General features: G+C 40.7%; 1 protein-coding gene across 1 annotated transcript; it reads left to right on the top strand.

Annotated features, from left to right (window-relative positions):
- Positions 1 to 319: 319 nt before the first annotated feature.
- On the top strand, positions 320 to 10,102 carry LOC134394350 (ligand-dependent nuclear receptor-interacting factor 1-like). Its single transcript, XM_063119740.1, has 4 exons — positions 320 to 441; positions 5,168 to 6,635; positions 8,357 to 8,608; positions 9,420 to 10,102. The coding sequence occupies exons 1-4, from the start codon at positions 437 to 439 to the stop codon at positions 9,882 to 9,884; spliced, it is 2,190 nt and encodes a 729-aa protein (XP_062975810.1). The 5' UTR covers positions 320 to 436; the 3' UTR covers positions 9,885 to 10,102.
- Positions 10,103 to 13,409: the final 3,307 nt, after the last annotated feature.

Raw genomic sequence — 13,409 nt, forward strand, 5'->3', positions numbered from 1 at the left:
AAAACTGTAGTGCCTTAACATTGTTTTGTAAACCGTAGGTTTTTTGTTCATTGAATATATGATTAGGCACCTTAAAAAAATCCTTTTCCAAAGCCCTCAAGATTTCCATGCAGTAGGTTCCTCTGGAACCAAAGACACTAAGAGAAAGTGCATTGTAATTTGTCTTAACTAAAATTAGTAATCATTTCGCCCAAACAGGACGTACTAGCGACAACCCGGAAGTTATTCTCTCGAGTTCCAGGAAGTGACAATATACAGGAAGCACAAGAGCGCCCCCTTCACTGAAAGAAGCGAGAAAGCTCTTGTCGGAAGTGGACGGGCGAAGATGCTTCCTATTGGAGCCCAGGGATAAACGCGACGGAGAGGTAGCCAGTAGCTTTACCAAAAGCTCCCTGAGCCCGGAAGTACGTCAAAAGCTTGGATCTGAGCATAATCTATGAGGTGTGTGTTGGGGGCTGGGGTTTTTCTATCCTCTCGGAGCTGAGGCGCTCGGAGGTTCCCTTCCCCGCTCCTGAGCTTCCTATGTCGGAAATGGCGCAGGGGGCAAATCGGAGCGCTGACGGACGGGGCGCAGGGGAGGGGGGGTCTGGAAGTGCCGTCTCGCCCTGGTGAGTAGCGGGGCTCGCTTCCCCCCCGAGGGAGCGACAGCCTAGAGCGTGTCGTGGCCTGACGCAAATGGGGAGGGTCGGCCGGCCCCTCGCTGTCGCCGCCTCGCTCTGGCAGCGGAGGGAGGAAGCGCCTGAGCGCCGGGACCACCACAGCGCCCCATAGCGTTGGTTCCTCCCGCGTCGGATCCCTCGAAGGCCCCCTGGCGGCCTCTGGCTCTTCCCGAGGAAAACCACCCGGGGGGGCCCGGTTTTCTGCGCCTATTTCCCCCTGAGAAAGGTGGCCAACGGGACTGCGAAGTTCCCCGGAGGAACGGAGCAGGAGAGAAAGGCGAGGCCACCATGGATAACGCCTAGGTGGGCGAAGGCTGGTCAGCACGGCGTGGCGAGGGGAGCCCCTTTGAGAGGTGTCTGAGGCAGAAAATCCCAGTAGACCCTAACCCATTCCCCACCTCGTAGTTATAGAAACAGTAATACGTGAAGAGTCATCCATTGTTTGGCTGTTGGTGGTGTCATAAAATCTGACACGTAGCCACCTCGCCCTGACGAAGGGCTAGGCTGGACCTGGGTTGGTCTCTTGCTGGAGTGCCTTGAAGACAATGGGGACCAAAACGGAGCACCTTTTTTTTTTTTTTTAAGTGAGCCCCAAGTACATTTGGAATTCAGTTCTTCCTTAGGGTCACTTTGGAAAATAATTTCAACCTGAAATCTGCACAGTTGCAGCCTTTGAGGAAGAACTTGTTTGGAATGCTTTGAGCTCATAAAATTCCTTTTTCTTGAGCACCTGAGGTATCCTGCCTTCCTACTTCGCTTTTCTGCCTTGAAGATAAACAACAGGCTGAGTGGGGCTCTTCCTTTTGCAGCTTAGAAGAACACACCTTAGCAGGGGTGTGGAATTTGGCCTTCCAGGATCCCCAGATGTGTATCTCCCCCTTTCCCTAGCCTTGCCCACTTTCCTGCAAACTCCAATGATTGATGTTTTCTCGAATTTTGTACAGTTTTCCCTGTTCTAAAAGGTTGAAATGGCTCTCCTAAGGCTTAGTTATTAGCATTAAGAGGTTAGCCCTGTTGAGTGCGGAATGCTGAGAGTCGTAGGATATTTTTCTGTCTAAACAAGCATACGATTGCTCCCTTAAGCTACAGAATGCTGGTAAACTACATTATGCGTGGCCTCCTTTGCCTTCAGCTCCAACCCACCACTGGAATGCAGCCACAGAGAGCTTCTCCAAAATTAAATTTGGCCTTCTGGCTAAAAGAGCTTCCAGTCTCCTGCTTTAGAGCACGTCGTCTTGTGACTTACTTCTGAGTGGGGAGGTGAGAGACACCGCAGTCTTGCTCAACAACAGTATCTAGAAGAGCTGAGCCCCAATCTCAAAGATTTCTGCTCATTCACCTTGAGGATTTGAGGTGATTCTGGAGTCTGACAGGTGGCATCAGAACTACACAAAAAAAGTCTGAAAAGAATAAAAAAACCCAAAGAAAGGCTGTAAACTTTCACAGCATTACCTCAGGGAATAGAGTGGTGATGTTTAATCCTGTCAGCTAATGGGGTGCCTCTTTGGGATTGCAGTTTTCATCTAACTTTAAAGCTAGTGGTGACAAAAGGTGAAGTTCTCAACCTTATTGACAAATTGAAAGCAAATAAATCACCAGGCCCAGATGGTATCCATCCTAGAGTTCTCGAACTCAAATATGAAATTGTGGACCTCCTCACAAAAATATGCAACGTGTCCCTAAACTCAGCCTCTGTACCAGAGGACTAGAAGATGGCCATTGTAACACCAATTTTCAAAAAGGGATCCAGAAGGGGATCCAAGAAATTACAGGCCGGTTAGCTTGACATCTGTTCCAGGTAAATTGGTTGAAAGCATTATTAAAGATAAAATTAGTAGGCATATGGAACAGCATGTCCTGCTGAAGAAGAATCAACACGGCTTCCGCAAAGGCAAGTCTTGTCTCACTAATCTAGAATTCTTTGGGAATGTCAACAGACATGTAGAAAGGGGTGATCTGGTGGACATTGTTCCAAAAGACTTCCAAAAGGCTTTTGATAAAGTCCCCCACCAAAGACTGCTGAACAAACTTAGCAGTCATGGAGTAAGAGCAGAGGTCCTCTTATGGCTAGAGAACAGAAAGCAGAAAGTAGTAATAAATTGTCCTGATGGAGGGAAGTAGTGGGATCCCACAGGGATCGGTATTGGGACCAATTGTTTCCAACTTGTTCATTTATTTTATTTATTTATTTATTTAAGGATTTTTATGCCGCCATTCAGCCAAAAAAGGCTCTCATGGCGGCTTAATTCATAAATATTTGTTTATTTTAATTTTTTTCAATCAACTTTATTTTTTTCTTTGTACATTATACATATTTATATATTTATTTATTTATTTATTTAAGGATTTTTATGCCGCCATTCAGCCAAAAAAGGCTCTCACGGCGGCTTACAAAAGTATTTCTTGACAGTCCCTGCCCACAGGCTTACAATCTAAAAGACATGACACAAAAGGAAAGGGGATTGAGAGGGAGGAGGAGGAGGGGGAAAAGGAAAGCAAATTCAGGCACTACAATCTTAGTTGGAAAGTTCAGCAGTTACAGTTGACAGCAGGAGGGAGGGGGCTCTCAGCTGGAGCTGGACCCAGGCACAGTGGAGAGGTGCCTGGCTGCTGCTTCCTCCCTCACTGGTGGCCTCTGCAGAGACAGTTGGTAGCTGGAGGGAGGGGGCTCTCAGCTGGAGCTGGACCCAGGCACAGTGGTGAGGTGCCTGGCTGCTGCTTCCTCCCTCACTGGTGGCCTCTGCAGAGACAGTTGGTAGCAGGAGGGAGGGGGCTCTCAGCTGGAGCTGGACCCAGGCACAGTGGAGAGGTGCCTGGCTGCTGCTTCCTCCCTCACTGGTGGCCTCTGCAGAGACAGTTGGTAGCAGGAGGGAGGGGGCTCTCAGCTGGAGCTGGTCCCAGGCACGGTGGAGAGGTGCCTGGCTGCTGCTTCCTCCCTCACTGGTGGCCTCTGCAGAGACAGTTGGTAGCAGGAGGGAGGGGGCTCTCAGCTGGAGCTGGTCCCAGGCACGGTGGAGAGGTGCCTGGCTGCTGCTTCCTCCCTCACTGGTGGCCTCTGCAGAGACAGTTGGTAGCAGGAGGGAGGGGGCTCTCAGCTGGAGCTGGTCCCAGGCACGGTGGAGAGGTGCCTGGCTGCTGTTTCCTCCCTCACTGGTGGCCTCTTCATATAACAGTTGGTTTGATATTAATTGTTAGGGGATTGTTCGTATTCATTCCTTTTTTGTATCACTAAGTAAAATAAGTAAAATTATTGAAGGTTGTTAAAACAAAAAGGGATTGTGAAGAGCTCCAAAGGGATCTCTCCAAATTGGGAGAGTGGGCATCCAAATGGTAGATGTGGTTCAATGTAAACAAGTGTAAGGTGATGCATGTTGGGGCAAAAAAAACCAACTTCAAGTATAACCTAATGGGATCTGAGCTGGCGGTGACCGAAGAAGAAAGAGATCTTGGGATTGTGCTCAATGAAAATGCCCACGCAGCGTGCAGCTGCTGTAAAGGAGGCAAACTCCATATTAGGCATTATAAGAAAAGGAATTGAGAATAAAACTGCTAGTATCATACTGCCTTTATACAAATCTATGGTACGACCACACTTAGAATACTGTGTACAGTTCTGATCACCACACCACAAAAGGATATAGAGCTGGAAAAAGGCAGCTAAAATGATTAAAGGGCTGAAGCATCTCCCCCATGAGGGAAGGTTACAACAACTGGAATTGTTTTGCCTGGAAAAAAGGAGGCTAAGGGGAGACATAGAAGTGTACAAAATTATGCATGATATGGAGAATGTGGATAGGGAGACATTTCCCCCCTCTCTTAACATACTAGAACCAGAGGTCATCCCATGAAGCTGATTGGTGGGAGATCCAGGACAAATAAAAGGAAGTACTTCTTCACACAGTGCATAGTTAAATTATGGTACTCACTACCACAACAGGTAGTGATGCCACCAATTTGGATGGCTTTAGAAGGGGGTTGGATAAATTCCTGGAGGCAAAGGCTGTCAATGGTTCCTAGCCCTAATGGTTGTGTGCTATCTCCAGTATTTGAGGCAGTAAGCCTATGTACACCAGTTGCTGGAGAACATGGGTGGGAGGATGCTGTTGCACCATGTCCTGCTTTGTTGTTCCCTGGCCAACAGCTGGTCGGCCACGGTGTGAACAGAGTGCTGGACTAGATGCACCCCTGGTCTGATCCAGCCTGGCACTTCTTATGTTCTTACATTTTTATGAAAAATGTAACAGCTGGAGGGTTAATTGTTCCCTCCCCACCCCTTATAGGTATTGACTGAAACATAGGAGAAACACCACCACCACCCACCTGTAAAGCAAAATAACACAAGTGTTGCCCTTAAAATCAAGATAATTTTTCAGTTGTTAGCTTGGCTATGCTAAGACTCACATATGTTAAATGTATATGAGCCATTCACTTTGCACAGCTGATAATAATAATGTAAAATAATAATATATGAGTGAGAAATTATTTATGAGGCTTTTTTCTTTTTTAAGTGTTACAGGTTATATATACTACATAGTTCAAACAACTGGCCTGGATAGAAGAAACAGTCTGAAATCGCTTCCGGTTTCTAAACCTTTAGAAAATTTTGTACCTTTCGTTCAACCTCCAGTCATCCTTCATCATACCAAAGGAAATGTCTCAATATGTGGTCATGGTAATTTGAAGGATGTCTTCGTTAAAACCCCTGAATTTAAAACTGCTACTCCTGGAAAATTAATTCTGCCAAAGCCATTGGTTCAAGTGGAAAAGGTGAATACAACCCCTATTGTAGAAGCAAACCGAACTACACCAAAAGTATCTAGCATTCAGAGTAATTTTCATACAGGTGATAGACTAACCTTGAAAAAGTATACTACCCCAGAAAAGAGAAATGCAGAAAATGTACTCATGAATACAAAAAGTCTTCCTGTTACTGTGAAGCCTCCAGTACTGCCTTCTGGACATCACCTCCAAATACCAGCTGATGCTGAAGTTAAATCTGTTCCTGCTTCTTTCTTGCCACCAACAATTCAACAGAAGATATTGGCAGCAGTGGCCTCTAGGGCATGTGAAATCACAAACACACCAGCTGTTATTTATGTGTCACCAGTAAAAACGGCTGGTTCTAAAACATTGCAAAATATATGTCCAAAACCAGTTGCAGAAGTTTCAAAATCTTCAGTACTGACAATGCCAGAAACAGCAGCCGATAGTTCTGCCTTAGATGTGGCAAAATCTCAAAGTAAGAAGAAGCAGGCAACTCCTATGAAGTGGGTTGTCCAGAAAAACCCAGAGTCCTCAGCACCTTGCCTTGTTCCGGTAAAGTCATCAAATCATGAGGCATCAAAGATCTTGAAAACCTTGGTTGACATGAAGGATGTAAAATGCAACCCTTCCAGCATTCTTCCTGCCTGTTCTAACAGTCTGGGTGAAAGCCAAGCAAAAATTACTTCTATAAAAGATAATGCCCTGGTGATGTACAATGGGAAAGTGCATTTACTGACTAAAAAAGAGTCCAGTGTTGTGTCAGCAAACAAGTATGGCAAACAAGCATCACCCAGTGCTGAAACGCACTTCAGAAAACAAACATCACAGTTAATTAGTTCAGCTGCAGATAGTACAATAACCAACCAAGTTGTCAGTTTAGTGTTGTCAAAAAGTAAAGGGATTGCATCTATTGGAAAAGACACGAAATCCAGTGAGAATATGGGACCTTGCCCACAGTCAGAAGGGAACGTGGGTATAAAAGCTGCATCCACTTTTTTTTCATCCCCATATGGGAATCTGCAAGTGAGCAGCACCAGCCAGCATGAGTCAGTGTCCCGATCAGGAAACATTCCTGTTGGAATGAATGTTGCTCAAAAATCAATTTCAAGAGAAAATGAATACCATAACATACCAAAAAAAAATTATCCTAAAGCAGCTGCTGCTTTATTATCAGCTATAGTGGATGATGCTTCTAAAGAGGAAGAGCAAAAGGTAACTCGTACTAGAGCGAATTGTACCAATGTGCCTTCAGTATGAAGTTTCAAGTGTTTTAAATCAGTATTTAGCTAATAAGCACAGTGTTAAAAGCAAAAATGAATTAATATTTTTGATTCCTAACGGTCAACCAAAGGAACTAGACCAACAGGCAGAGCAAATAAGGGTTCTTAAAACAAAGCAAAAAAACTTTGTGAAACTGGCTTCATTGTCTCTTGTCTGATGTTTGCCACTGAAGAAAAAATGCACACAAAAATTAAACTATTATTTGTTTATGTTCCATCATATGGTGGATCCCCAACAACAAGGTCTCCAATGTTTATATGTTTGACAGAAAAGGAAATACTTTGTGGAAAATATTTTATTAATATTTACAGTTTCTGATACAGAGGCACTCCACAAATAGAACTTCAGCTTCCAGGGCCTCATCCAGGACTCAGCTGCAGCACATCAGAGGCTCCTGGAAGAAGTCTTCCTACTCATGAGGAATGCTTTATTGGCAGTCCTCCTATGGGTTGTTCTGGCTTGCCTCTTGAGATGCTGTTATTCTCAGTGCTACTTGGTTGCTCACCCTCTGCCTCAGACGCAGAGTTCTCCTCCTCTTGTTTATTTGTATTGTATTTCTTTATTTACAGTCAACAGACCAATATAAAACAAGAAGATACACCATTATATAAAACAGTACAAAGTAGGGATAAAGAAAGAAGAGGGAGTGTTACAAAACCACTAAAGATACTAGATTGTTATTTGTTGGTTTCTGAAAAGGGAACAGAATTGGGTTATTGAGGCCTAGCATAGTGAAAGAGGGATATATATAGATAATAAAATTGCTAATCTGTGAATTTAAGCACAATCAACATCCATAAGAGATCTGGTGCGGATGGCCAAATTCAGGAATTTGGCCACCTGCTCAGTGGTAGATTTACTGGAGCCCTGAAGTAGACTAATCAGGAGTGACTCAGGGGAGCGTCCAGGGAAACGTTGCATAATAGGACATAATAGGTCTTTCCTTGACTGTTGGTAAAAATTGCAATGGAAGAGCACATGCAGAATGGATTCCACCTCGATGTTATTACATGGGCAGTATCTGTTTTTGGATGGGATTTTCTTATATCTGCCTTCCAGCAACTTGGAGGGGAGGATGTTAAATCTCCTCTTGTGGAGATGAGCCCATGGCCATTTCCCCCAAGGGCCTCAAGCTCCCCTTTGTCTTGTGGACTGCTCCTCAGTTCTCTTTGTTCTATGAGCTCTAGCTGCTGCTCTGAAAAGAATTATAAGTAATTTAAATAAATTAACAATATTTAAAACCAATAATGTATTAAAATGTTTATATATCACTTGTCCACAATGTCCAAATTAGTTTAAACTAAAAACGTACGTGTGTATGTGTGTGTGTGTATCTTATCCATCTAGATGTGTGTCTAAATTACATTGTTCGTATAGGCTATTTCATTTCCTTTAAAACCGTATGTCTTGTTTTCCATGATTAAAGTAGTAGTAAACTGACTTGCTTATTTTGAAACTATGCACACTTATTCTGACATTGCACTACCTTACAACTTTTTTTCTACTTTCATGGAGGGAGAGGGGAGTTGGTGATTTACTAGGGTACTAGCTGTAAACATCCTAGGGAATTATACAAATATCTAAAACTTTATACACAGTAGTCTAATCATAATGTTCTGGCAAATTTACATGCTGAATGTTTATTATTTCAGATTAAGAAGATCTCATCAGGAATGGCTATTCAGATCAAACATAGGAAAGAGCAAAACAGAAAACAGGATCTTGAGTTGAGAAAGAAATTTGGTCTCTCTAAAGAGGAGAGAGTATATCTGAGGAGAATTCCTTTACCAATTTCTCTTACAAGATCAGAAGCAACTATGTGTTCCAACAGTGTACAAATGAGTGACTCTTTCAACTTGCTGCAGGAAGTACCTACTAAACCTGAACCCAGAAAAGAAGAAAGGGTATCTGAAATGTTTATATATCTATATATTACATTTATACTATATAGTTATTTGAATTCTATTATTGAGCTGTGTAGACAGATAACAAAGATGAAGACTACAAAATGAGTAGAACAGGTTGCTGAAGGCAAGGGATCAAGGAGAAAGAATATGTTATGGTATAAAATAGGAACCTGAGAGAACAATAGGTGGAGAAACAGGCTAAGAAAAAAGTATAAAGGAGAGGAAGAGTCAATGAGAAAGGGTATGGTGGGAAACCTTGAAGGGCTGAATGTGTTCTCTAAAATGGCACTTGAAAATACTGAGTTGGATCTAAACTTGAATTTAGTTCCCATTGAAATCAGTGGGCCAAAATTAGACATGGCTTAGAGACTTAAATTCATTTAAGACCAGAAGTGCATGTGTAATGTTGGATTTAACATTTTGCCTGGATAAAGCCTATTACCTTAAGAAGCAGGTAATAGGCTTTATCCAGATTTATAGGAAAAGTAGCAGGAAATTGTTAGATGTTCATTGTATTCTAGGAACATAGGACTACTTGCCTAAATGTCTGCTGCAAATGCTAGCCATTGAAACTGGATGATTTTGGTCAGCTATAAGCAAGGAACACACTAGTGGCAAGTGAAGTAATTAGAGTTGTTAAAAAACATGAAATAATTTTCTATTAATAATGTTCTTAAATTAAAAAATTCAGTTGCTTATAAAACCATTTAGCAGTTGTGAGTTTTCATTTGGTTTTAACCATGTAATCAATGTATACTGCTGCAATAATACAATACTACCTAATGAGGTTTTCCTTCTTGACACACAGATAATTGGAAAACAGAGAGAAGAAAATATAAAGAGACAGACAAAAACACCACCAATATTAGCAAATTCAAAGAGGAGGAAGCCTGAAGTTAAAATTGCACTGAACTCAAATTTGGAATGTACGAACTCTTATTCAGTAATGGATAACCAGAGTAGCCCTTGCAGACAAGTTGCATCACAGCAAGAAAATCCTGCAAGCTTTCTGCAGTTCTCTCAGAGAGTGGATTGTGAACCTCATTCTTGTGTTCAAAGTAATGAAGAGAACAACATTTTGACCCCCACTTCACCCTGCTGTGAAAATGAAACTTTCCATAGTGAAGGTTTTTTCAGAGAGGATATTTTTCCATTCAGCCCCCCAGACTTGGGGGAAACAATAAGAGATGAAAAAATAACAAGACTTAAACTCCTGCTGAGAGAACGAGAGGCAGAACTAGAGGAAATTCGTAAAAAAATGCAGCAGACTTAACAAACATAGTGTTTACCCAGCCCAAAATACTGCTGCAGCCCCTTTGCTTCTGTGATTTGCTAAAATGTTACCTGTTGATATTTATGGTTAAAACTAACACAAAAAATAATCAAATTTTCTGATGCTTACATGGTATTAATTGGTGCAATTAATTCAGAAATTATTTCACTGTCTTCACAATTTTATAGTATAGTTAATATTTTTGCTGTCATTTAAGTCTCAGCCAGTTTCTTAGAATGAAATGTAAATGGAATTTTTCACTTGTAGATTTTCTTAAAAGCACACTGCTTTTGTTTGATATAGAAGGAAATGGAATAGCCTAAACTTAAGAAACACTTATTGGTAAATATTCAGTTGTTTGAATTGGGTAACTTTGTTTCAAAACTAAAATAAAAATAAAGTTAATCAATGGTATGACAATATAGAATTTCTCAAAGAGATTTGGTAATAATTAGTTTAGTATTGGGTTTCCTCAAACCTGCTGAAAAAGTATACTCTACTGTTTTAAGTTCTTAATTTCTACTTTTCATCAGAATGTAAAAGTTATTAGAACAAGTGGGACCTAAAACGTTGTGGGTTTTTTCCAGGGTGCTCCAGTCCTCCTTCTCCTTTTGTCCCACACCTCCCCAGGCAATATGGTCAGTTGACCTTAACCAGTGACCATGATGTTGCATAGAACTATGTATGCAATTCATAATTTAATGTATTCCTCTGTTTTTTTTTTTTGTATTGACAGGTTAGCATTTCAGTGGAATGTTCAGGTCTTTTCTTAAATCATAATTCCTGATAATCAGTCAATAACTACCTTGGCTTATATATAAATGGATCTGATTTAAATTGATTTGTGTGTCTTACAAATGTATACAAGCAAGTTTATCTGATTTTTGTTTCATTTAGTTGCCTAACATTTGGTTCCTGTTATCTGTTTGAACTTGTATAGTGTAAGGAACTATTAATGCCTACCAGTGTTCCACATTCCTCCGTATCTTGAATTCTGTGTATGAATATTTCAGAAAGATAGACTTGCAGTGCAGGATGATCTGCAGTGATTGTATGATTGAATACCTTATGTCTATGGTAATTTCTAGCCTGTGGTAGAAGCAGTGCCAAAGCTTTGGGCAGAGACTTAAAAAGCAGGTAGTGCTTCATATGTGTGGAGAAGGAAAACATCTGTTCTTCTGCAAGAAGTCTTCAGCTGAACAAATCAATTTGGGATCATGAAAAAGAGGCAGTCCCTTAAGCTCTGCAATGAATCAATTTGACACTAGCAATAACATATCTATATTTATGAAAAGCATATTTTTTAAGCTTCTGTCTTGGTTGATAACAGCATGGTGTTTGTTCATTTTCAATCTCTCTGAGATATGGAAGCTGGTGGCTCTCCAAAAAGACTCACAAGAGTCTGACTAAAAGGTCTAATAAAAAGGTTGGATCATTCATACCCCAATCTTTTTTCACATGATGAAGCTAAGGGCTGATTGGCATGCACCCTGGATTCCAACTCTCATTAGGGGACAGACAATCCAGGATTCCAGATTCAGATGTGATGTTTAGCCAGTCCAGCTGGCAGGTGGAGCCAAGTAGAAGCAATCAAGCCGCAGAGAGGAGCACAACAACCCAGGGTTTTTAAAAATAATAATCCTGAGTTGCTGTTGTATGAGAACTATGCCAACATGTTTGTTTTTTCCTTGACAGTAGATGTCAGGCTGAAGGGAGAGAGAACATCAGCCGTGCTGTAAGGAAATTGTCAAGTGTTAATTAGCAAAGAAATCCAAAGAGAAAATCCATGTTTGTCACAGAGAGAACAGCATCAGATAGTCTGAGAAAGTGGAAGAAGCTTCCAGGAAAGAATCATTCCATTTACTCTTAAAGAAGGTAATAAATAGACAGTTCTTTTACATTCAGCTCATTGATTGGTTTTGTAACTTAGTAAAGCTTCGAGTCAGAACTCATTTATGTCATTCCACAAATTCCACATAAGATAAAATGTAATGGGTAGGAATCCTTTAATTTGCGTTTGCATTTTCTAGATAAAAAAAAGAGGTAGGTCTATTTTTTTCTGTACTACTGGGCAGTCCAAAGCAGGATAATGTCTTATCATTGCACTTGCTGGCCAAAACATCTTTACACACAAATATACTGTGTTGGGTTGGGGGTGCTGTTGTATAATGTGTAGCTCTGCCTAGAGGCGGCAACCAAATGATTTATTTCTTACATTTGTACCCAAATTAATTTGAAAAAAATAGTATAATTTTGTGGGTTTTGCTCCTCAGAAGAATATAACAAGCTCCATTTCAAAATACCCGAAAAACATGGTAATAATGATGAGGTTTCTTTTGGGTAAACTCATATGCCAATTCCTTTACAGGCAAAATTACCTTTAAAGCTCTACATGGTCTAGGTCCAAGGTACCTTAGGGAGCACCTCCTCCCCTGTGTTCCAACCCGCCACTTACAGTCCTCAGAGGGTCATGTGCTGCAATTGCTGAATGTGAGATTGGCAGTCATGCCAGAACACCTTTTCCTTTGTTGCCCCTCAGTTGTGGAATGACATGCCAGGTGAAATGTGCCTGCTGACTTCTCTGAATGTGTTTAAGCTGGTATTAAAGACTATTATTCCAGCAAGCCTTCTCTTTTTAGCATGTTATTGCTAGCCGTTATATATTTTTATGCTGTATGATTTTATTGATTGCTTTATCTTTTAAATTTTCTATGCTACCTATGGTATTTTATTGATCATTTTTATCTTATTTTAATTGTTTTAACTTTGTATGCTGCCTAGAGTATTTTGTAGATAGGCGGGGTATAAATTGAATAAATCATCATCATCTCTTTGGACTAGAATTATTAAAAGAGATGCGTAAGATAAGTAGATCTGACTAATTTGTTGTTGTTGTTGTTTTCCAGAACCATTTTTAAAATTTAGATATCCAGTTCTCAAGATTATTCTAGTAAGAATTATTTAAGCCTGATCCCAAAATCCTTATAAACCAGTAAGTAGCCTAGTCTAGCTATTCAATTGACAGGCATGAATAAGTGAATAAAAATGGCATAACTCTTCTGCAACAAGTTGTATAATACATTGGGCATTCGGTTTGTGTGACCACTGCACAACTGGTTTGTACCCATTGTACAATCTGTTGTGCAATGGGTTGTGCAAGCATAATGTGAAACTATTTGCACAATGGAAAAATTCAGTGGCTCTCCACTAGCACCATTTCAGTTTGTGGAGTGTTACTATTGGATGCTGCCCACAATATATTTCAAATGAAAAGTTTCAGTTTTATAGTACTCCACTGATCTAGTTGTACTTTTATATAATGTGCTGTTCTGAGTTTCTGATCAGAATTTATAGCTGAGATCTCTCACATTAACCAACTAGCTAAGTAACTAGGTAGTGAAATTCTGGTGGCTAAATGTTTCCAGTGCATACTGTAGGCAGAATATACAAGAATTCTATTATATATATTTAATTTCTAAGGAAACACAATCAAATCCACTAATACTTTTAAAAACTATTTTAAAA

The sequence above is a fragment of the Elgaria multicarinata genome, chromosome 1, assembly GCF_023053635.1.
Source record: "Elgaria multicarinata webbii isolate HBS135686 ecotype San Diego chromosome 1, rElgMul1.1.pri, whole genome shotgun sequence".
Classification (NCBI taxonomy): Eukaryota; Metazoa; Chordata; class Lepidosauria; order Squamata; family Anguidae; genus Elgaria; species Elgaria multicarinata.

What these genes read in the sequence shown, in the direction of transcription:
- LOC134394350 (XM_063119740.1), top strand. An exon ending in CTAAAGAGGAAGAGCAAAAG is followed by an intron (nt 6,636 to 8,356) that starts GTAACTCGTACT and finishes TTATTATTTCAG; the next exon opens with ATTAAGAAGATCTCATCAGG. An exon ending in AACCCAGAAAAGAAGAAAGG is followed by an intron (nt 8,609 to 9,419) that starts GTATCTGAAATG and finishes CTTGACACACAG; the next exon opens with ATAATTGGAAAACAGAGAGA.